General features: G+C 50.6%; 1 protein-coding gene across 12 annotated transcripts in view; it reads left to right on the top strand.

The window, feature by feature from the left end:
• Positions 1 to 160: 160 nt before the first annotated feature.
• Positions 161 to 23,322, top strand: part of MTSS2 (MTSS I-BAR domain containing 2) — a 36,754-nt gene continuing 13,592 nt past the window's right edge. For 3 of the 12 annotated variants that reach the window (XM_072636593.1, XM_072636592.1, XM_072636591.1), the window contains exons 1-8: positions 162 to 356; positions 12,336 to 12,397; positions 12,688 to 12,761; positions 18,769 to 18,853; positions 19,078 to 19,169; positions 19,284 to 19,358; positions 21,829 to 21,986; positions 22,730 to 22,831. In XM_072636593.1, the coding sequence (XP_072492694.1) occupies positions 288 to 356; positions 12,336 to 12,397; positions 12,688 to 12,761; positions 18,769 to 18,853; positions 19,078 to 19,169; positions 19,284 to 19,358; positions 21,829 to 21,986; positions 22,730 to 22,831 (717 nt within the window). In that variant the 5' untranslated portion in view covers positions 162 to 287. Of the gene's footprint in view, positions 357 to 12,335; positions 12,398 to 12,687; positions 12,762 to 18,768; positions 18,854 to 19,077; positions 19,170 to 19,283; positions 19,359 to 21,828; positions 21,987 to 22,729; positions 22,832 to 23,322 lie in introns of all 12 variants that reach the window. The other 9 variants (XM_072636590.1, XM_072636589.1, XM_072636595.1 and 6 more) reach the window with 6 other exon arrangements.

The following is a 23,322-nucleotide window of genomic DNA, read 5'->3' as shown; positions in this document are numbered from 1 at the left end:
GCCGCTGCGGGCCCTGCATCCCGGGGCGGCGCGGGGGGAGGCCGGGGCCACGAGCCGAGCGGAGCCCGCCGGCCGCGGGCCATGGCTGCGGAGGGCCGGCGGCTGCGCGCGTCGCGGGCCCGGGGGGCGGCCGGCCGCTGAAGAGGCGGGGGCTCCGGAGCGCCCGGCCGGCGGCGGCAGCCCCGGGACGGGCTCGGCTTTTTGTTCCCGCTCCCTCGAGGACTCGCGGCGCCCGGCAGCCGCGCCCCCGGCCCGTCGGCCAGTCCCGGCCCCCGCGCCCGGCCGGCATGGAGACGGCGGAGAAAGAGTGCGGGGCCCTGGGGGGCCTCTTCCAGGCCATCGTCAACGACATGAAGGTAACGGGAGGAGGCCCGCCCCCTGGCTGCCTGCGGCGCGGCTCACGCCCCGGGGAGCCTGCGGGCCCCCGGCCGGCAGTCCGTCCGCCCGCTTGGATCCATGTGCTCCCGGGGACTGTGTCCGTAGGCACTTGGGAGGAACCTGTGTGCCTTGTGTGTGTACCTTGTGTGTGCGTGTGTGTGCGTGTGTGTGTCTGTGTATGTGCCTTGTGTGTGTGTGCGTGTGTATGTGTGTGCGTGTGTGCCTTGTGTGTGTATGTGTGTGCGTGTGTATGTGTGTGCGTGTGTGCCTTGTGTGTGCGGGTGTGCCTTGTGTGTGCGTGTGTATGTGTGTGCGTGTGTGTGTGTGTGTGTGTGCGTGTGTATGTGTGTGCGTGTGTATGTGTGTGCCGTGTGTATGTGTGTGCGTGTGTGCCTTGTGTGTGCGTGTGTATGTGTGTGCGGGTGTGCCTTGTGTGTGCGGGTGTGTGCCCTGTGTGTGCGCGCGCTCGCGGGTGAGCGCGCCGTGGCCGTGGCCCCGGGCCGGCCCGGGCTCCTGTCCCTGCCGCCTGGCTGGGCGAGACGCTGGGGGAGCCGGGGCCGGCCCGGGGCTCTGCCTTCGCCTGCTGGACAGAGCCCACCGGACGCCCGGGACGTTCCGGCCGCTCTCCTGCCTCCGGAAGAAAGGCTGAGGCGGGGCTGGGCGGGGGGTGCGGGAGGGGGCCCTGAAGCCTCAGCTTTCTCGGGGGGTGGGGACCCCCGCCTCCAGACAGGGGTGCACCATTGCTCGGGGCCCCGATGGGCCGGAAGGGAGCGGGCAAGTCTGCGCCGCGCTTTAAATGCCTGGGCGCCTCCTTCTTCCCCCTCTCCCTCTTCCCCTTCCCCCCTCCTCCTCCCCCCCTCCCCCCGGTCCTCCCCGGTCCTCCCCGGTCCTCCCCCCTCCTCCCCCCCCTCCCCCCGGTCCTCCCCCCCTCCCCCCCCTCCCCCCGGTCCTCCCCGGTCCTCCCCTCTCCTCCCCCCTCCCCCCCTTCTCCCCCCTCCTCCCCTCTCCTCCCTCTCCCCCTCCCCTCCCCCCCTCCCCTCCCCCTGACTCCTTGCTGCAGCCCCGGAGCCCAGACAATACTGTCATTGCCAAGGCCAGGGGGAAAAATAATAAAGCCGGGAGAGAGGACTTAACCCCTTCCCCCCCGGCCTGCGCCTTTCCGGATGCCCGGGACCAGGGTCCTGCCGGACCAAAGGCCGGGATCGGCTGTGCGGACTCCGGGGCTTCCCCCGCCCCCCAGAGCCGGGGGAAGGTGGGGGCGGGGCGGCCGAACCCTCGGGGTTCGGGGGCAGGGAAGGAGCTGGCCGACCCGGCAGGGACTGTCCTGTGCCCTGGCCCGGGAAGGAAGACACCTCCCTCGGCCGGCCATCGCCCCGCAGATGTGACTCCTTTTACCGGGCTCTTGAAGGGTCCCCTCCCTCACCCATGCCCCCTCACCCAAGTCAGGAAGAAGAGACTATCTCTTGTTTCCCCCTTCGGAGGTGTGGAGGCCTGGGAACACGTTCAAGGTCACCAGGGGGTGTTGGTTGAGTTGTCACCTGCTCTGCAGGCTCACACCCCTCCCCACATTTCCAGGAACCTCTCTGCCCTGGGACTGTAGCCTGGGAGGGCAGAGAGAACTGACTGTAAGCCTACTGACCTTTCTCTCCCAAGCAGGGCTACCACGACCTGGGGTGCTAGTCCCAAGGCCTCAAGGAAACCAAAAGAAAGGGAGAGACCTTTGGGGATGGAGCAGCCTCAGAGGGCACAGGGCAGGGTAGAGAAGTCAGGAATTGGTTGGGGACGATACAGAAGGAAGGGATCTGAGGGTAAAGAATGGCTTAGACAGGGGGCTCAGGGTGACTGGGGGGTGGAGTTCAATTTAGGAGACACCATCTGTCTAGAAATTGGACTTAGATGTTCTAGAGTTCAGCCTTTGAAACTACATGATACAGGCTCCTCTACCAAAGGGCCCAAGCCAATTCTTCCACTTGGTCCCCTCTCCTAAAGAAGAGAGAGGGAGGGGTCAGCCTTGGTTTGTTTTCTGATTCAGTGAAACGGGGCAGAAGCAAGAGCTGGAATTAGAATGCCTCACTGTGGGGCTACTCTAAGGGCATGTAACACATCCCTGTAACATACTACATACTAACTACGTACGTCATATAAATGTCTACTAACTACATGTACAGAGGGAAAGAGAGCTCACGAAAGACCCATCCAGCATCAGCAAGGCGCTAGGACAGGCAAAGCTAGTCCCAGCAGAAGGCAGAATGAGAGCTGCTCACATCACTGAGTTCTCCAAGTCAGCTCAGCTCTCCCTGGGAGCCCCATCTCTAGACTCTCTACCACTCTGGAGGCCAGGGGGCTTGCGGGGTACAGCTAGGACCCTGGCACAAGGACCTGGAGAGATGAATGTGGCAGGCTGCCCCATGGCAGCACTGGTTGTACCACCACCCTCTCTCACCCCCCTGCCGCTCTGGAACTGTTTTCCTACTTAGATTCGGTGGGGGTGGAGAGGGAGGGTTCTACATGTGATTGGCTCCTAGGAGCACCCCCAGCCTGGACCTGATGTTCAAATAGCAACAAAAGGCTGAGAAAAAAAGACTTTGAGAAATGTACTTGGCAAAACTAGAAAAGGTGGTCAAATCCCATCTCCCTGCCCCACCCCCCAGCCCACTAGTCAGTACCCTCTGGACTCAACTGGTCACAGGCTGTTGATCTTATGTCTGCACACTGGTCCTACCTCAATGGGACGAGCACTGGATTTGGAGTCAGTAGACCTGGGATCAAATCTTAGTCCTCTTACTTGTCTGGGTGACCTTCCCCTCTCTGGGACTCAGTTTCCTTCTCCGCAAAATAAGAGAAATTTAATTAGCTGATCTTTAAGGTCCCTTCCAACTCTACATCTTGTGAACCCATCAGCATTGTTCATTTATTTATTTACTATGCATATCTTTCCTCCGATGTCCCAACCTAGGGCCTGGGATTTAATCAATATAGGAAATTCCCTGTGAGGAAACTGTTACCATCACAGACTGAAAATCAGCACCTGTTCTACAGTCTATACTTATGGAGAGTTGCTAGGGACAGTGAGAAGGTGATTTAGCCAGGGTCATATAGCTAGTAGGTGTCAAACTTGAACTCAAGTCTTCTGGAGTTCCCACCCATCTGAAGCCAGCTTTGAGGCTTATTTCTATGTATGTCAAAAAAAAATTCAAATGTTTATCGAGTCGGAATTTCCCACCTACAGTGACCCCTTTTCTAAGACCTCTGCATGTTGTAGTCCCTAAAAATTCCCTAGCCTCTGACTCCCAGCACCAGCTTCCAGGTCCTCAGGCATTTCAGGTGCCTGTAGAAGCTAAGTCATACAGAAGTGGCAGTACTAACGGCCCCTCCTTTCCCCTTCCCACCATTTCTGTTTTGGAGGAAAAAAGGCAGTGGAAAGACCACTAGATCTGGGCTTTGTCGATTCACTCCTGAGTGACCTTGAGTGATAAACTGGCTCCTCAGTTTCCTCATCTGTAAAATAAAGGGATTGAACCAAAGCACATCACGAGATCCCTTCCCTGTTACCAAAAGTTTGGGAGGACTAAGGAGGTCCAGTTCTTCAAAGCTGGTGCCCCAGCAGATGCATGCTTTCCAAGACTTTGTTGGAGTTGTAGCTTCTCCTTGCCCCTTTCCTCCCCTATATTTTCCCTTCTCTGCCTCACAAACAAAAGATACAAGAGACAGCTTTCATTCAAACATCTCTTTACGCAGGAAGGCAGGCAAACCTTAGTCTCCTTTCACCCTCATGTATAGGGGTGAAAGTGTGGACACAGATCCTTGGAGCACTCCCCAGGCTTAGATTATTGTCCTGACTTACCTTACTCCTGCGGGAACAAGATCACAAGCTCATAGATTTCAATCTGGAAAGGAACTTAGAGATCAATCCCTGTTTTTACCCTCTTATTTACAGATGAAGAATCTAAGAGGTTAGGGGACTTCCCCAGGGTCACACAGCTAAGAAGTATCTGAAGGCAGGATTTGAACATGTTTTCCTGACTCCAAATCGAGCATTCTCTCTCTTACCCCATGCTACCTGTCAACAGTTGAGTTCTTGCTTCTTTGTAGATGGAATGTGCCTGGATTTATAGGAATTTGGATTTAGATGAGGACACACTGGCTCAAAAAGGTTAAATGAGTTGCCCAGTGTCATGCAGATGGAGAGAAGGGTAAGCATCTCAGAACTTTCTGGCTATCTGATCTGAGACACTTGAACAGGATGCTAAAAGAGATTAGGTATCGAGCCTGAGGATTTCATGGCTGGAAGCATTTTATAAGTGAGGAAAATGAGGTCCAGAGATGGAAAACCAGTTGCCCAAAGAGGTAGTTATAGAGGCAGAACCAGGGCTGGATGCCTTTTCTGCTGACCTCCCCAGGCCGGGGAGTCCAGGGGATTTCATCACACTGTGGCTGCTGGCTCCTAACCTCAAATGCAAAGATTGTGTAAAACCGGCTGACTCCTCGAGACCTGAAGGATGAGGAAAGATCCCAGGGAACTGAGGAGACCCGAGAGACCTAAATTTGTGGGACCCCAGAGCCTAGGGTCTGATTCCATTTTCTGGTACCTGTCCCTGACGTCACTCCTGGAGCTGGCTGTGGAAGCCTGGGCACCTGAGTCATCAGAAGCTGAAGGAGTTTGGAGAAGTCTGTTGGACCACCCGCCCTTAACCCCACCTTTGCCCAGACTCCCATCCCCACTCTCTCTGCCTCAGGCCTCCCCATATGGAGGGTGATAACTTCCTCCCCACAGGCTCTTCCCAATTTTGGAAACATCAAACTTGAGAGCAGCAGGGTGCATCCAGGGCTGGGGAGGATATGACTTTTCTTCCATTACCCCTCTCCCCATGTCACAAACTGTGAAAGGCAGTGTTCTAGGGCAGAGAGGGGAATGATACAGTGATGCCCAACAATGTTTTCTTTGCAGCCAGGATAGGAGGCTGATGGAGGTTCCCCATCTCTAGGGCCCCTGACCTTCTCTCTCTTCATTCCCCCCTTCTATCCCTGCTTTCTGCCTGCCCCAAAGATGCCCAAATCTGCAAAGCCACAAATGTGAGGGATAGCCGTGTCCTGAGAACCCAGGAACAAGACAAGCAAAGCTATCGAACCCAGAAGAATTATTATTAATATAATAATAAAAATGGCTGGCATTGATGTAATGCTTTGACAGAGTGCTACCATCTCATTGATCCTTACAGACTATTGGCATACCCATTTTAAAGACAAGACAATTGAAGCTTAGAAAGGTTGCTAGTAAGTGCTTGAGTCAGGTCTTCCTGACTCCAGGTCCAGCAATCTCTGCACAGTGCCATCTAGTTCTGTGTCCTGCTGCTCTACCTCCAGTCAAAGCTGGTTCAAATGAGAAAATCTTTCTGAAGTGCTTAGCACAGTATGCAGCAAATAGTAGATGCTCCCCCCGCCAACTCCCCAGGGAATCCTGGCTCCTCCCACCTACTTTGGCTTCATCCTTCCAGTTTCTGCTTTGATTTTCCCATCTTACAATTTTAGCCTTCTTTGGGAAGGACTTGGGGGCATCCCTGCCACCCAGTGCAGGAAGTGGGTATCTTGACAGGGTTTATACCCCAAGATTGTGGTTGCACTTAAAGAGGAGAGGCCCTCAGGGAGCAGGAGGAAGCAGTGGGGACTAAGCAGCTGCAGGTCTGGGCCAGCCTCTCTTTAAAGCCTTTAGGGTCTTACCTAGAGGTTGGTGCTCAGGGAAACTATAGGACAGGAGGGGGTTTAGATGTGCCAAGTAGCCTAGAGCAAGCTCTGTCTACATCACTGGCCTAATGTCTGCTGAACTGGGCATTCAAAAGATGGGCAGGAGTCTCAGGTTCCCTCAGTCCTGAGACCTTCTAGCCTTGTCGGGAGACCCCTCCCGGCCCCTCAAGTCCTCATCTTTCCAACTTTATCCCTTGCTGCCATGAGTTGGTCACTGTGGGTTCACCTCCCTGCCCATCCAGGCCCTTGGTCAACAGCCCAGGCCTTAAAGAATGTTCCCTCACCGGGAGACTCTTCATAGAGGTCTAGGGACCCATTGAGTTCTGTTCTAGACTTGTATCAATGGTAGCTTATCCAGCAAGCACCTCTGCTCACCCCTAGAGATGCAGACAGCCACATGGTGGTGTTACAGAGAGAATTAGAGGCAATAAGACCTGAGTGCAAATCCTGACTCTTCTACTTAGAACTGGATGATTCTAACCTAACATCTAACTGAAACATCAGCTTCTCCATCTGTAAAATGGAAATTAAAAATCCTACTTCAGAGGACTAGGAGACTCACACGAGATAGTGTGCAGAAAGAGTTTTGCAAACTTTAAATGTGTGTGTGTCCTATATGGAAGGAGTCCCAAAAGTTTTAATCCAGTTGTAAACCTACGCAATTTAGATGAGTATCTTTTCTGCAGCCCAGAGTCTTCGAGAGTTTACCTGGGACGCTGAGAGAGGTTCAATGATTTGTTCAGGATTACACAACCAGCACAGGCCAGTCTTGAGCCCAGGTCTTCTTGACTCTGAAACCAGACCAGACATTTCATTTATATACGTAATACCTGCCTAGCTTAGTTGTTTCTCCGTTTTCAGTCGTGTCCGACTCCTCATGACCCCATTTGGGATTTTCTTGGCAGAGATACTAGAGTAGTTTGCCATTTCCTTCTCCAGCTCATTTTATAGATGAGGAAACTGAGGCAAGTAGGGTTAAGTGACTTGCCCAGAGTCACATAGCTGATAAATAGATGAGACCAGATCTGAACTCAGTAAGAGGAGTCTTCCTGACTTCAGGCCCAGCACTCTATCCACTATGCCACATAGATGCCCCTTTGCCTAGCTTACTGTCTGGCAGAGAGAAAGGGGAAGAGGAAGAAAGATAGACACTCTCTCTCTCTCTCTCTCTCTCTCTCTCTCTCTCTCTCTCTCTCTCTCTCTCTCTCTCTCTCTCTCTCTCTCTTCCCTCTTAGTCTACCTCATCTCTCTTAATAGGAGTTTTGATACAGGATGACCCCCCCCCAAATTTTAGTGGGTTTTTAAGCTATTGAAGATATATATAAGATACAGTTATATAAATGCGTACGCGCGCACACACACACACACACACACACACACACACACACACACACACACACACCCCTATTAAAAAAGATAAGCCAGACCAGGTTGAGGGCACTTGAGCTGGATGCCCAGGTGCTAGGATCTGGGTTCTACCACAGATTATTAGCCTTTTCTGTGTTTCAATAATCCACTTCTGGACCACAGAAATCTTTTCTACCTCTGGCAGTGGCTTTGGGGTGAAGAAAAGCTGGGTTTGAGACAAGTGTCTGATACAGCAGGTCTGTGGGAACATGACCTCCAACCTCGGGGCCAAGGCCATTCTCTAAAACTATATACACTGAAGCCAAGCTCCCAGTCTGCCTTAGTGGAGGTAGTGTCCACACTGGGAGTTCCCTACATTAATTGAAGTCCTAGGCAAAGACCCTCTTCCTCCCCCCAAAAAATGGTAATTAGCCTGACAGCGATAATCACAGCAGTTGCAGTAAGAAGAGCTACCATTTGTAGAAGGTTTTAAGATTTTCAAGAGACTTTTCCAGAAGCTGACAGACTTGGTGTCTAGTCCCTCGAACAAATCACTTTCCTCTCCCGGGGCCTCAGTTTCCTTCTCCTAAATGAGAGGGTTTGACTAGGAGAACTTAAAAGTCTCTTTTCCCGTTGACGTGCATCATTCCATTAAGTTCACAGCCGCCTTAGAGATGCTGAGCTCTCCACTGGGCTTTCCATCTCTCCAAAGGGTCAACTTCAGAGGGCATGGCTTGGCCTGGCATCTCTTGCCTCATACCATCCTGTCCTGAAGGGCCCCAGCCCGCCAGCCCTGCCCCCACAGGAACCAGAGCAGGGATGGGCCTCCAGAATGGGGAGAGGTGGGTCTCCAGAGTGGGAGTGGGCCTCCAGAACAGGGCCTCCAGAGTAAGGATGGGTCTCCAGAGTGGGGATGGGTTTCAGTAGCTAAGAAATGGCTACAACTAGTCCTGCCACGTCCAGGGATCCTTCTCCCTCCTAGGCTCAGGGACTGACTCTTTGTGCCAACAGGAGGGAATTTTCATGGCCCTGGACTGGAACTGGAGCCCTGTAGGATCAGGGTGAGGGAATGGGAGCCCTGTGGGATCAGGGTGAGGGAGTGGGAGACCTTTCCACCCACAGCTGCTGGCCACTCCCTGCCCGGGGATTATGTGTCTCAGAGTTTCTCAAATATTTGCCTTCCCTCTCCTGGGACCTTCAGGCTCGGTTTGGGGGCTGCTTGGTGGGGGGGAGATGGAATTCTTCTGTTCCCTATGGCTTATTTTGTCTTCCCTTCCCATCCCACCCCCTCAGTGCCTTTCCCCTTCCTATACCCCAGCCCCAAGCAGTAAGGCTTCAAGTCCAATCTCCTGGGGCCTGGGGATCCACATTAGGCCAGAGAAGCTTGAAAGCCCTCGGAGCTCAGAGTCTCTCTTCCTATGTTCCTATGTTTTTATACTAAAAAGGTGGCTGAGGGAGGGATGGCACTGAAGACAAATCTCCCTGAAGCTTGACTAGAAGATTCCTGAGGAAAGTGAGAAGAGAAGCCAGGAAGCTTCTAGAAGTTTGAAGCCCTGAGGGAGTCAGTAGAGCACATGGAAAGACAAGAGCTGAGTTCAGCTACTGTCTCAAACATTTACTAACTGCCAAGCCCCTTCTGAACTCTCAGGCTCAGTTTCCTCACCTGTAAAAGCTGGATGATAATGGCATCTGGGGGCTCTGATGGGGCATCCTATAGAGAGCCCTTTGCTAGTCGTAATTCATGGGGAGTTTCCCTTTCTCCCGTGAGCCTGTTTGAGCTTTCTTTTCCCTCTTCCTGTGGGGCCTCCCCAGAAGGGAGGCTGGCCAAGCCCTTCCCCCAACACCAGGCGTTGTGTCCTCCTCTCTCTCTCTCTCTCTCTCTCTCTCTCTCTCTCTCTCTCTCTCTCTCTCTCTCCCCCTCCCTCTCCCTGTCTCAGGAGCCTCACTCTTGCTGGAGGAGAGGGCCTAAGGTAAGGAGGGAACTCGTAGCATCTGCCTCTGCCTCTACTTCAAGTCTGGGCTTCCCCTGTGGAAAGTGAGCCCCTTCCCACCCCTTGGGCAGGAAAGCCCCTATCTGGGTCTAACCCACCCTGACTCAGCCCAGGTCCAGTTCAACCTTTTCTGGAGGGATGGGTATTGCAGTGGGGCTTGGCTCAGGGCCAACCTAGCCACATTTGTTCCCTTTGCTCCAGTCTTCCTCATCTGAGGGCAGTGTGTGTCAAGCGAGGGGTTAGCCTGTAAAAGGCTGTCATAAAGACGCCTTTGAGCAACCCAGGCAGGGGTGGGGGTGGGAGGTGTGGGCCAGAAAAGGCTCTTAAGAAAACCAACCAACTTGTTTTGCTCAAAGCTAAACACAACAACTCCAATTTGGGCCTTGGGGGGAAGTGTCAGCCTCCCCTCACTGGACCCAGACGGGAAACTCCTTCCTCCTCTTCGGGCCAGGCCAGGATAAAGGCCACACTGTTTCCCCCCTCCTTCCTCCCCACCATAGGGAAGAGAAAGGTACTTCTGTCCCCAGTACAAGTGCCTCATTCAAGGCCTGGGTGGCTGGCTATCCCCCTAAAGCCAGCAGGGCCCAGCACAGCCACCATGACCATTCCAATCTCAGAGCCATCCTGGCCCCAGGACGGGCATGGCCTGGTCAGCTCACATCAGAGTCACCAGCCACAAACCCTGTCTTAAGGTGGGAAGTAGAGGGGGCATATCAGGGCCAGTGAAGGGGAGCATCTCAGAGCAGCACCAAGCATCCTTCATGGAGACCCTTGAGACTCAAAGGTAGTCAGCCCCCCTAGTCAGCTGTGGGAGACGGGCTATCTCATTGTGCAGGGGTAAAGTAGAGAATATCCTTAGAGGGTGGGGATATGGACTCTACCACTACCATCTAGTGGCAATTGCTGTGTGACCCATAGTTAATGAGTGTCCCTTTCGGTGCCTTGGTGTCCCTCTTTGTTTATACATACATTACATATAGATTCTCTCTCTTTACATATACATGTGTCAACTGGGATGGACATGGAGCTCTCTGAAATGACCCCAAGGACCATCTTAGGGACATCTTATGTTCTTCTCTTGGGTCAAATTGGGTTTCTGGGACCCACTGTAAGCCAAACAGGCCACATAGACATGTAGCTTAAGGCTTCTTGGAAGGTATCCCTTGATTCTTTAAAGAGATGGTGGTCAATGGGTATGGCATGCTAAATACAATGTCAGACTTTTTTTCATATGTTAGTTTTGCTGAACATCCTTTAATTCTTTGTTGGAAAGGATAGCTATCTACGAGGGAACGTGAGGAAGAATTCATTAGGAAATGTAGGTGACAAAACAAAAAAAACTAATAAACATTTTTTAAAATGTTAAGTAGGTGAATTACTTTGAATGCAAGTGTAATTCTGGGGTTTAAAGTATCCTCTCCCCTTCTTAGTTCATACCTGCCCATTACTTTGAGAACAGTAATAGTGGAAAGTCTGGATTGGATTGTCCTTTGGACAGGGATGGCCATTCATAATTCTCCATCTCCCCTGAGGGTAGAGCTGGAGGAATGGGGATGAAATAACCACCTGGCCATTTAGGTTAGACAATGGGGTGAACTCTTGGCTTGATTCCTCCCAGGCTGAATTCTGTTGTGCTCGTAGCTAGGACTTCCCTCCCTAAGGCATTGCCCAATGCAAGGACAGTGGGTAAAGTCTGGGAAACTGGTCTCCTGGGTCCCTCTTATCTGCTCTGCCAACACCCTGCTCTAGGTGGCATCATGGAAAGAGTGAGAAGACCTAGTTTCAAATCCTGGTTTTGACCTGTCATGTTGGGCAAGTGCCTCCTTTTCTCTGGGCCTCAGTTTCCTCATCTGTAAAATGAGGGCATTGAACTAAGATGCTCTCTAAGGTCCTTAGAGCTATAAATCTATGATCCCAACAATTTTAGGACTCCTCTTCTCCCATCCCACCTCTGCCTTGTATTCTGCCAATACAAGGTCAATAAGAATATAGTCCCAAGGCAGGTAACTGCTGCTCCCAACCCAGCACACCCTTTCATTCACCTTCCCCAGCCATCTCCTCACCTGCCTCTTTTCTCCCACCCCAGCAACAGCTGCTGTCATGGAGAAAGCCATGAGAATTCTGGGTCTCTTGTGATTCATGGGATGCTAAGGGAAGGGGGGTGCCATATGCCTTTGCCAGGGACCCAGAAAGAGAGGATGAGCTGTTAGCCTTTTCCAGACCCAAGGGCTCTGAGCAGGCCCTGGGATCTCCCAAGCTCTGCTCTTCCAGAGGGTATAGGACAAAGATTCCACCTCCATTTTTGCTGCATTGTAAGAAATGCTCCATCCACCAAAGCCCTCCTCTGATTCCCCCTCCTGGCTTGCATGACCTCAGAGGCTACAAGTCTTAGAGCTCTTAGCTTTAAAGGTTGGAGTAGAACATGAGCTTCCTGAGGGCAGGAACCATTTCGATTTTTGTCTTTGCATCCCCAGTGCTAAGCATAAAGTAGGCACTTGATAAATGCTGGTTCATTGAAGTAGGTCCCAGAGATGGACCACATACACTTGTGTTGTACCGTGACCAGTCTTGCCCATTTCAGAGAGGATCATCACCAGGTTGGCATGGGCATCCATCTTGGGCCACAGCAGCTCTTGAAGACCGTTTACTAAGTTATAAAGAGGTTCAGTCTGCCTCAGGAGGAGTACCCATGCCCACAGAATTTTGACAGGTCCTTGGATTGTCAGACGGTGGGAAAAGCCCAGTCTACTCTGTTTTCTCTTCTTTGGCAGATTACAAATGACAACAGATAGAATGGGCTGAATTTTGGAGAGCAATTGCCGTTCACTATTGTTTATGTCACCTACCTTTTTGTCTCTTCTCTCTTGCTCCCTACAGAGCTCCTATCCCATCTGGGAAGACTTCAATTCCAAGGCCACTAAGTTACACTCTCAGCTCAGGTGAGGCAGTACAGCAGCTCCTCAGTGGCATGGAGTTGGGGGGGGGGTGCCCTAAAGAGGCCATCTGTGAGACCCCTGATAGGCAGCCCAGGCTCATCATGTTGCCCTCTCCCTCTTCTGGTACCCAGCTGGCATGGGCCAGGTGGACCAGGAGAACAGAGGCAACCTGGGGCTTCCTGAGTCTTGTCCCCTTGGGAGGGGTCTGGAGCTCAGACTCCTAACTTTGATCAGGGTGGGTTGTAAGAGAATCAGCTATTCCAGTGACTCTGCTGTCCTCCTGTCTCTCTCAGGACCACAGTTCTGGCTGCAGTTGCTTTCCTGGATGCCTTCCAGAAAGTGGCTGATATGGCCACCAACACCCGAGGTACGAGGCTAGAAATGGGAATAAGGAGGGCAGAGAAGCGGGAGCCAGAGAATAGAACAGGGACAGGTGATGCAGAAAACAACAGGGCCATGGGATATCATACCCAGTGAAAGAGGCCTAAGAACCAGGGTCAGGTTTTTAGACTTTCTCTGCATTGTTAGGCAAGTTGCTTGACTTTTCTAGGCCTCCTTTCCCCACCATTCTATGAGATGAGGATAATTATTGTTCTTCATCCCTAACGATATATACCAAGGGCAAGTGAAATCATGTCTGAAGAGGGCTTTGAGCTCTATAGAGACCGGGTGCAATTCTGGTATTGGTCCACCCTGTCTAATGAGCAAACAGCACCATGGACAATTCCAGGTTCAGGTCTAAGATGGAATGGACACATTTTGGAGCTGTCTGTCCCTTGTCCTAACAAAAAGACTCAAGGTGAAAGGGGGCTTGTGGTCTGGAGAGTTCCATCCTGCAATTGCCTTGGGTGCTGATCTCAGCAAAGACTGGAGAGGCTCTGGGTTCCGAGGATAGCTGCAGACAGATGTGACCAGTAATTGCAGATAGGCACAGCCTGGTGCAGGGAAAGGTGCCCTAGATTTGGATTCAGAAAGCCTGGATTCAAAACCTGCTTCTGCCACTTACTTCCTGACCTTGGGTAAGTCAATTAACCTTTGTGGGTCTCAGTTTCCTCATCTATAAAATAAGCGGGTTGGACTAGATGGTCTCTAAGGTCTCCTCCCACTCTAAACCTATGATCCTACGAACTGAAGAGGGAAAAGGAACTCCCAGTTCATTGGCTGACCAGTTAATCAATTAAAAAATACTTAGTTAATAATCCAGTTAATAAATTAAATTAACTAATTTTAATTTAATATGAAATCAAATAAGTATTTATTGGTTAATAAATTAATAATTTTAATTAATTAGATATTAAATAAGTTAATAAATAGTCTATTTCTGAGCTTCATAGATTGCCTCCACAAAGAAATTTAAGACCTGGGCCCCTATGCTTAAGGAGTTCCCTCCCTGAGGTGACAGACAGGGAATAGCTTAAGGCAGTAAGTGTTCAAAGCCTGGTGAACAACTCCTTCAGATTAAGGTGGTCCTAGAAGACTTCATGGCAGCCTGTGGCACTGCAGATTGGATAAGAGGGATGTTGGATCGGCCCCTTTTCTCTGCATCTCAGTAGCTTTCCAGAGGATTGGTGATGATGAACTTAGCACATGACATTAGCACTGCCCCACTAAATCCACTCTTTCATTCAGCAAGCATTTATTAAGTACCTACTATGTGCACTGGGGATACAAAACCAAAAATGAAACAAACCTGAACCTCAAGAAGCTTAAATTCTACCAAGAGAAAGCAACATGCATTTGTGTGACTAAATATAAAATATGTACCACGTTAATGTCAGGGAGGGTGGCCATACCAACTGAGGGGAGTGTAGGAGGTAGCATTTGAGCTGAGAATTGAAGAGAGCCAGGACCTCCAAGAGATAGAGATATGGAGGGAAGGCATTCCAGGCATGGGGCACAGCCCATGTAAAAGCATGGAGTTGTGCAAGGAAAAGTTTGGCTGGAATGTAGGGTACATAAAAAACTGTAAAGTGTAAGGGACACCCACTGAGGCACTGGGTGGTCAAGGAAGAGTAAACACTACTGCCCCTGAAAAGAGAGGGATTATAGGGTTGGCACATAGCTATCCCCAAAGGAGCTGGTGGGACAAAACTCCAGGGATGAGGAATGACCAACCCTTGGCTTTGAACAGGGTGGGAGCCAGCAGGGATAGCCAGCTAGACACAGTGTTCCCACCCCACCTCTATCTGCCCCCTCTTCCCTTCCATACCCTGACTCTGGGACAGTAAGCTCATTATGCCCTGCAGCCTGCCATACAGAGTCCACTCTGTCAGACTGGGCAGAGTTCTCTAGTCTAGTTGGTGGGCAGCGAGACAAGACATCACCTCCCTGAGTCAGGGAGGTGGAGGTGGTGGTGGTGGAGGTGGTGAGGACCTCCAGGAGCCCTGGGAAGACAGCTAGCTGTGGTCAAAGACTTGGACATTCAGGGAGGATACCATCCAACATTCAACAAGCATTTATTAAGTACTTACCAAAGGCAAAAATATTTGAGTCAGGCAATAGGTTCAACCTGTTGTGAGAAGAGACATGAAGGCCCAATGACATCATCCTCTGCAGAGAAGAATTCTGCATCTTTGGGGCAAGGACAGCAGGAAGGGGGCTGTACCTGATCTGACTAACGTGGGCCCTGCAGCGCACAGGGGCTAAACACTGGTGCCCATTTGAACAAGAATTCCTATCCCCTCCAGTAAAGGACCTAAAGCAAAACTAATTTGGACAAGTTACTCTCTATACCACTCTGGTAACCCCCTGACTCCTATTTCTGACCCCTGTGGTCCAGACCCCTGTGATCCAGACCCCTTTGCCTCTTTTGGAACCTCTAAGAGAGGCTGATGATCGGGAGAGGGGTTTGAGGAGGGGTAGGAAGGAACAGTTCTGCCCACAGGCACACAAGCCCAGTGTCTCTCCCCTTGGTTCTTCCCAAGTGGCAGTGGACAGAGGGATCTTGGGCTTAGCTGAAGAGAATCAGTTTCAGAGTTGGATGACATATTGGACTTGGAATCAAGAAGACCTGGGTTAAAATCCTGCCTCCAATCCTAATTGTGTGACTCTGGGCAAGCCACTTAACATATCTGGGCCTCAGTTTCCTCATGTGCAAAATAAGGAGGCTGGATCTAGTGACCTCTAAGATGTCTTCTAGCTCTAAATTATAGTCTATGACCTCAGAATCCCCAGTAAAAATACCTAACAAATATCCATCCAGCCTCTGCCCAAAGAATTCCAAGAAGGAGGACGTCACCACCTCTGGGGCATTCCATCCCCCATCCTGCTTTGGGACCGCTCTGAGAGTTAGGAAATTTTTTCTGACATCAAGACAAAATTGACTTCTTTGCAATCTTCTTCCATTGTCCCTGGTACTGCCCTCCAGACCAAACAGCACAAGCCTAGTCCCTCGTCCTCAGGATGGCCCTTCAAATACATGAACATGACTATTCCTCCTCACTCTTGTGTTTTTTGGCCTGAGCACCATGGAGAAAGTGGTAGTCCTGGGCACCAGAACCAGGGTAAAATCTCTGTGCCCATAAGCACCCAGCTTTGGGAAGTTTGGAAGGGCTTGTAACCTGGAGAGAAGACTAGTGGAAAAGGAAAACTGTGTGCCTATACCCAAGACCTGGGTAATGGCAAAGGCTAGCCTGCATGGGGAGGACATTGGTGTGACTCCATGCCTCTGGTCCATTTTTGCTCCTCTAGTGGTGTGAGGGCTCAACCATTCTCTTTCTTTTTCACTTAAATTTTTAATTAACATAATAATAGAGCTTAGAAAGCATTTGAAAGTTTGCTTGATTTCATTTGATTTCATTTGATCTTCAAAGCAACCCTGGGAGGCAGGTGCTATTATTATCCCCATTTTATGGATGAGAAAACTGAGGCTGAGAGACTTGCTAGGAATCACCCAGATATTAAGGATGTGAGGCTGGATTTGAACTCAAGTATTCCTGACGCCAGATCCAGAACTTGATCCACTGTACTGCCTGGCTACCTCATCTGTTTTCTTTCCCTCACACGACCTTCTCCCAGTGAATAAGAAAAAGAACTCCTGTAATAAATATACATAGTCAGGCAAAGCAAATGCCCACATTGATCCTGACCAAAAATGTGCGTCTCATCCTACATGCTGAGACCATCCTTTCTGTGTCAGGCAGTGGGGGCAGGCTGCATCCTTGGTCCTGTGGGGTCCTGGCTGGAGTCCTCAAGTCTTTCAGACTTGTTTGCCCTCACAGTGTTTTCATTATGGCATACATTGTTTATTTAGCTCTCACTTCATTCTGCATCAGTTCATAAGTCTTCCCAGGTTTCTCTGAAGTTATTCCCTTCATTATCTCCTATAACACAATACTATCCCATTATGTTCCTTAAGAGAGGAACACCAGTTAAAAAACAATTCCACCATTCTCTCTTTTCTCTAGTGGTATTCCCCTGGGGTACCATTGGAGGTTCTACCCAAATGCCTATGAGCCCTATGGTAGGAGAAATTCTGGGGATAATTTCTTGATGCCAGGCTCAGAAACAGCTAGGAGCACTGAAGGGTGCCATCCAGGGTTGCCACTCTTATCCCTGGCAAGCCTATATATAGCATTAGAGCCTGTGGAGATATCAAAGATAGGTCAATATTTTTCAAGTCTTACCACCAGCTTCCCTAAAGGGAGAGAGACAGCCCCTGGCATGTGGCAGTGTGAGTCCTGCCCACTGTGCTCTCGGTGGAGGTAGGGAGTGGTAAAGGGGAATGCCAGCTGTCCAAATCATGTAGCTCAAAGTATTCCCTGCCACTTGGACCTCTGTCCGTCCTTCCTTGAAGCTTGGAGCTTCCAGACATGTTAGGAATGTGCCCCTTGTCAAGCCCTTGGGGGCAGCTGACATCCAAGACCCCAGCTCCGTGGGTCCAGTGTCCACTTTCATTCAGGAATATGGTATTTATTCAATTCTACTGAGTTCAGCAAATGTTTATTTTCCATCTTCTGTATGCAGAGCCGTGGGCTCAGGGCTGAGGGAGACATGAAATATAAAAAAGCTGTAGTCCTTCTCTCTTGAAGTTTACTGTGAATAACACCTAAAATTTAGTGCTTTAAGATTTACAAAGCCCTTTTCATACATTATCTCATTTGATCCACCTCTGGTAGAGGATGATGAGGGTGGTATTTTTCTTATCCCCATTTTACAGATGAGAAAACTGAGACTGAGGGAGGGTAGGTGACTTGCCCAAGGTCACACAGCTAGTATGCATGATAGGCAGGATTCAAACTCAGGTTTTCCTATGCTATTTTGCTAGAAGAGTACTTGGAATATGCAAGGTACTATGTTTAGTGTTGAGGGCAGGGGATGGCATATGTAGGAGTTTCTGCCCTGTCAGAGCTCAGATGCTCATTAGGGAGATGCCATATGAGATAAAAGGTGGAGACACACTGAATTCAGAACAGAGGACATGAGCTCCTAGACAAAACTCGGGAAGTTACTCTCCCTCACTGTGCCTCAGTTTCCTTCTCTAATAAAAATGAGTATCTCTAGGGTCCCCACTGACTTCAAATCCCCTGATCCGATGATGCAGACGCTAAGAACTCCAGTGGTGATACTTAGACTGGACCTTGGGTAGATGTGATTTGATTGGCTAAAGAAGAGAGGGCATTCTCAACACTGACAATGGTAGTGATCAAAGTGCTAGAGGTGAGTGTGATCGTGGCTCCAGGAAGAGGATCGCCCATTTCACAACCACCGGAGTAACTGGAGATGTTTCCAGCCTCAGGACTTTGTGGGACTGGAACTGGTGGAGTAAAAGGAGTCCTGGGGGAGTCAGGAGAGGAGTTCACTTTCCAAACTGGCTCATCTTGTAACCTTGGACAAATGATCCTCTCTGGGTCACAGTTTCTTCCCTTATTAAAAAACGAGGTTGGACTTTTTAACTCCTTCCTATGAGATTTCTTACCAGCTTTTGCATTCTGTGTGTCTATGGAAACCCTCAAGTACTGTATATGAGACTCGAGCAGTGAGCCTTTCCTCTTTCTCCTTCCTACTCTCTGTTCCTCTTCCCCAGCGAGGCTTAGGTGGGGCCAGGTGGTCTTCAGAGGCTTGAGGACAACATGGCAGCCTCATGGGAGCAGACTAGGAAGATATCCAGGGAGATGGACAATGAAATAGGGAGATGTCCAAGTTGAAGAGGAGGGTGCTGGCTGGTCCCCAGTGCTGGACATTTCTGTGGGCAAACATCACCCTCTGGTGGCCTTCAGGAGGATTGGTCAGAGACTCAGAGTCCCAGGCAGTGGCAGTTGCAACCCAAGCCCTTCCCCAACCCCGCCCTCCTTGAATGCCCTCCTGGCATCCCTGGACAGCCAGATCTGTCCCATGATAGCCTCTCAGCATGGAGGGGACTCTTGTTTTTCCAGGGGCCACAAGAGACATTGGATCAGCCCTCACCCGGATGTGCATGCGTCACCGGAGCATTGAGACCAAGCTTCGGCAGTTTACCAAGTGAGTAGGGTTGGCAGGGGCTGAGGCCAGGGCTGGGACCCACACGAAGCCCAGGGAGGCCTTCTCACCTTGAGTCTTCCAAATTTTGGGGGGCAGGGACCCAACCTCACTCACAATTAACCTTGTCCATCCCTAAAACCCCTCCCTTGCCCCCAAGGGGTACACACCACTTCCTCACAGCCAATGGGACATTTGCATTTCTAATCTGCCTTTGGTCCTTGCAGTGCCCTGTTGGAAAGCCTCATCAACCCCCTGCAAGAGAGGATTGAGGACTGGAAGAAAACCGCCAACCAGCTAGACAAGGACCATGCAAAAGGTGCTTAGGAAGGGCGGGAAGAAGCTGGGGAGGGGCCAGGAAGCTTTGGTTTTGGGGCCACATCTCAGTGACCTCCATGACATGTCTTACTTTTATTCCTCACTTTCCATGTAGAATACAAAAGGGCTCGCCATGAGATTAAGAAGAAATCATCAGACACATTAAAGCTACAGAAGAAAGCCCGGAAAGGTAGGGCCCCCCAGCCCTAGGGAAAGTGTTCTAGTTATAGACACTGGGAGGGACATGTTGGATGGTCTCTAGGTCTGATGATCTGTGTAGCCAAGAGCCTAAGGGTGGGCAGCATCTCCTCCATCCCCAGTGAAGGGGGCAGTGTCAGGGCTTGTTGGCATGGTATAGCAGGCAGACCCCATGGGAGCCCTCACATCTTCTGGCTTTCTGCCAGGGCAGCTCCCAATGCTTTTCATTGTTCCAAGAAGGAAAGAGGCCAAAGAGGTGGGCCCTTGGTCTTTCGTAAAACCAGCTTACCAGGGTTCATCCTGGCTGGTATCTTAAGGAGGGATCTCAGGTTGGCTTCAGGGAAGTCTCAGGTTGTAGAGCTCTAACACACACACACACAGAACATAAGCCCCCCTAGAAACTGCCCACCTCATCTTCGAGACCCCTCCCACCTCACAAAGGGAGTTGTTAAGAGGGAGCCCAGGGAGGGTCGAGGGGTCCCAGCTACCTTCCCTCAAAATGAGAGAAATAGCTCTCTGTCCATCGGCTGTCTTTCACACATTCTCTCTTTCTCTCTGTCTCTCTCTTTCTCTCTTCTCTTCTTTCTTCTCCCTCCCACATCCTTCCTGTAGAGCTACTTGGTAAGTCAAACGTCGTCATCGCCGCTGCCGTCTGTTCCTGCTGGCCTCCCTGGCCCTTCCTCAGGCCCTCCTCTCCCGGTCTTTCATCCTGCTTTAATGTCTGTGTTGCATTTCTCTGTCTCATATCACTCCAAGGGGGCTTGGAATGAACCTTTCCAGACCACAGTGTCAAGGAAGCCAGGTCATCCTGGAGTGATGAGGTTGGGAAGGCAGTAGGTCTGTCCCTTGTTGGTCTCTTCCATCTGGTTATATCCCTTCTCTGGTTTCCCAGTGGGTTTGATCTCCAGGAGCTATTATTGCCCCACCCCCAACTGCACCACTCCCCAGGAGGATTTGGAGAGAGGGAGGCATGATCCCATCTTCCTGGGTATGAGAAAATGACCAATCTGAGGCAGAATGCTATTAACCCAACCTACTGCCATCTGGAAATTGGTGAAAGGAGCCATTGTGGGATCTGAACTCAGCTCTGATCTGGCCGTAAGGTCAGGAACTGTCCCCTTCCTACTATGGCAGGCTGCCTCACAGCCAGTGACATGGGGTTCATTACATGTCTCCCTCCCCCTGCTAACATCCTATCTCCCTTTTCTCTGCATCTCATCTTCTGTCCCTCATACACACTCTCTTTCCTTCATTCTCTCATTTTCTTTCTTTCTTTCCCTCTCTTGCCACACTTGTTCCTGGGGGAGGCAGTCATCTGGGGTGAGCCCTGGGGCTAATGCTGAGACCAATTTGTGTGGGCTTGGGCCAACCCCCTTCTTCTTGGACCCCACTCCCTGCTGTCTCCATCAGGAGCTAAGGGAGTGGGGCAACTCAAGTCTTTCAATAGGTTCTTATCCCTTGCTGCCCAGGGAGCTAAAAAGTGAGGAGGTGCCCCCTCCTCATAGCATAGCCCTAAGATCATCATATCTCTTCTGGCCTTTACCATAGTAGATAACCAGAATGGGAAAACATTTCCCAGTCTGTTCTTGGAGCCCACAAAGCCCATAGCTATGTGCTTTGAACCACCTTCAGGCTCAGCATTTGCCTTGTCCCATCCTCGTCTGCCCACTCCAACTGCATACTGGGAAACTGTCTTATGGCCACCTCTCTCCTGCTCATATGGTCTTCTTGGTAGACCAGCCCTGGGGTGGGGGGGATGGAGGGTGAAAGGTTCCTATTCTTAGAACCTGAATCAGACAAGGCCCTAAGTGGTAGCTGGAGGGCTCTGAAAATCCAGTCCCTCTGCACCTGGCCACTTTTCTCTTTGCCACCGAACAACAGTTCCCAACATGCATTGCTTCTATTCTCAGCTGAGTGGGTGAGCCACATGTGTGCTTGGGTCTTCAGTCTCCTCCTGCCATGTTGCTGCCTCAGTGTAGGGCATCTCTGGCCTGCGCTCACACAGATGACCTTTCCCCATACACCTGAGACCTCAGGTGGCTTTGCAGCTTTGGCTCTGGCTTTCGGCATCCTCTGTACTTGTGTGTTTTTGTGTGCCTTCTCTGCCCTCCCTGTCTGGGACAAGCTCTCCACACCCACCCCTGCTGCATGGGTTGCTGTATATTCTGCCCTAGAACAAGACTCTACAAGGCCCTGGGCTCCTCCCATAATGTGGGTCCCTGCTTTCCCTCCAGCCTCCACCCCTGCACCTATGGAAAGCCCCCACTGCAGGCAGAAGCTTTGCCTTACCAGTCAGGACTGGTACTCTCTGTACCCTTCCTCAGACTTGGGAGGAGTGAGAAGGCTGGGTAAAGGGGAGGCATCTCTGTGGCTGGACCTTCTCCCAGAGAGGAGCCAGGCTTGGCCCACTTGGGGAGAAGGGGTGGCCTCTCCATCTGGGCATCTCCTCCTGTCCTCCACAGGGAAAGGGGACCTGCAGCCACAGCTGGACAATGCCCTCCAGGATGTAAACGACATGTACCTGCTCTTGGAGGAGACAGAGAAGCAAGCCGTGCGCCGGGCCCTGATCGAGGAGAGGGGTCGATTCTGCACCTTCATCACCTTCCTACAGCCTGTGGTGGTATGCACTACCGAGGCTGGGCTTTGGGGCAGGGGAGGAAAGCAAAATCCACAGGAGGAGTGAGAGTATATTCTAAGATCCCTCCTCAAAACCTTCTCCTTAGAACCTGGGCACAGAACTCTTCCCCACCACTGGGCATTTCCTTTCTGGTATGATTATAGAACGAGGGGTTCTGAGGAACTCAGCACTCTAGTCAATATAAACTTCTGACTTGAATTGCACCATTCCTTTCCTTTGTATCTCCAGCTTCTGGCTGGGAACCTAGACCAAGATAGCAAGGGCTAGATTAATTCATGTTGAATAGAGAGCTGCCATGTAGGGCACACCCAGACAACCATTTCCCAAGGATTTGAATACGGCACACTTATGACAAAACCTGTTGTAAGCTCATGTTTCTTGAGTGGTTCAGGAGCCATTTCAGGATTGTAGGTTAGGAGTTCTTAAACTTTAATGTGTCATGGATCCCTTTGACAACAGATTGAGGAAACCTGTGGACCCTTTCTCAGAATCACGTTTTTAATTGAATAAAATAAAATACATAGAATTACAAAAGAAACCAATTAATATTGAAATGCAGTTACCAGAACATTTTTTTTTTACAAAAACAAGTTCATGGACCACCCAGGCTAAGAACTCCTCTTGTAGGACATTAGGAGTTCTTGTTCTGGACATTGATGTAAAGTTGTCCAGGGCTGCCAATGAAAGTCGGATCCTTTGAACGTTCTGGTTTGGATTCATGGCAGACCAGAGAAGGAGCATGGTGTAGTGGATGGAGAGCTGGCCTCAGGCACAGGAAGACCTGTGTTCAAGCTCAGCTGCTTGGTGTCTTAGACATGGATTTGAAGGTCAGTAACCGATGTTAGTGGGTCCTTCATCAATGAAGTCATAAGTCTAGTCTAAAACAAAATCAAGGTTCCCATACGTCCCTCTTGGCTCTATCTACCTATCTACCACAAAGGAAATTGAGGGAACTGCACTGTGAGCCTCAGTTTCTCTCATAATGTAAAATAGAGAATTGGCTATTTTATTGTTATCTATCATGGACATAACTGTAGTCCAATCAAATTATAAAAGACGAGCCAAGACACTCCTGGAATTCATGGAGAACCCATTAGAAGTTCATTCTAAAGGTATAGACACCCAGCCCAGATAATTCCAGGGGCCCTTAGTGTCTCTAAAACTCTGAGTTTTGGGGTCAGGAGGGAAGGAGAGGAAACAGAATGCCAGGCCTCAGTACAATCTTTCAACCTTGCACCATGGAGGAATCAGGCTGGACCTAGGAGAGGGGTGCTCTGTCCTCTCTGTATTGGAATGCTGAAAGACAGAGCTTCCCTGA

The sequence above is a fragment of the Notamacropus eugenii genome, chromosome 1 (genome assembly GCF_028372415.1).
Source record: "Notamacropus eugenii isolate mMacEug1 chromosome 1, mMacEug1.pri_v2, whole genome shotgun sequence".
NCBI lineage: Eukaryota > Metazoa > Chordata > Mammalia > Diprotodontia > Macropodidae > Notamacropus > Notamacropus eugenii.
The sequence above is the reverse complement of the archived record's forward strand: the minus strand, read 5'-3'. Positions and strand labels throughout refer to the sequence as shown.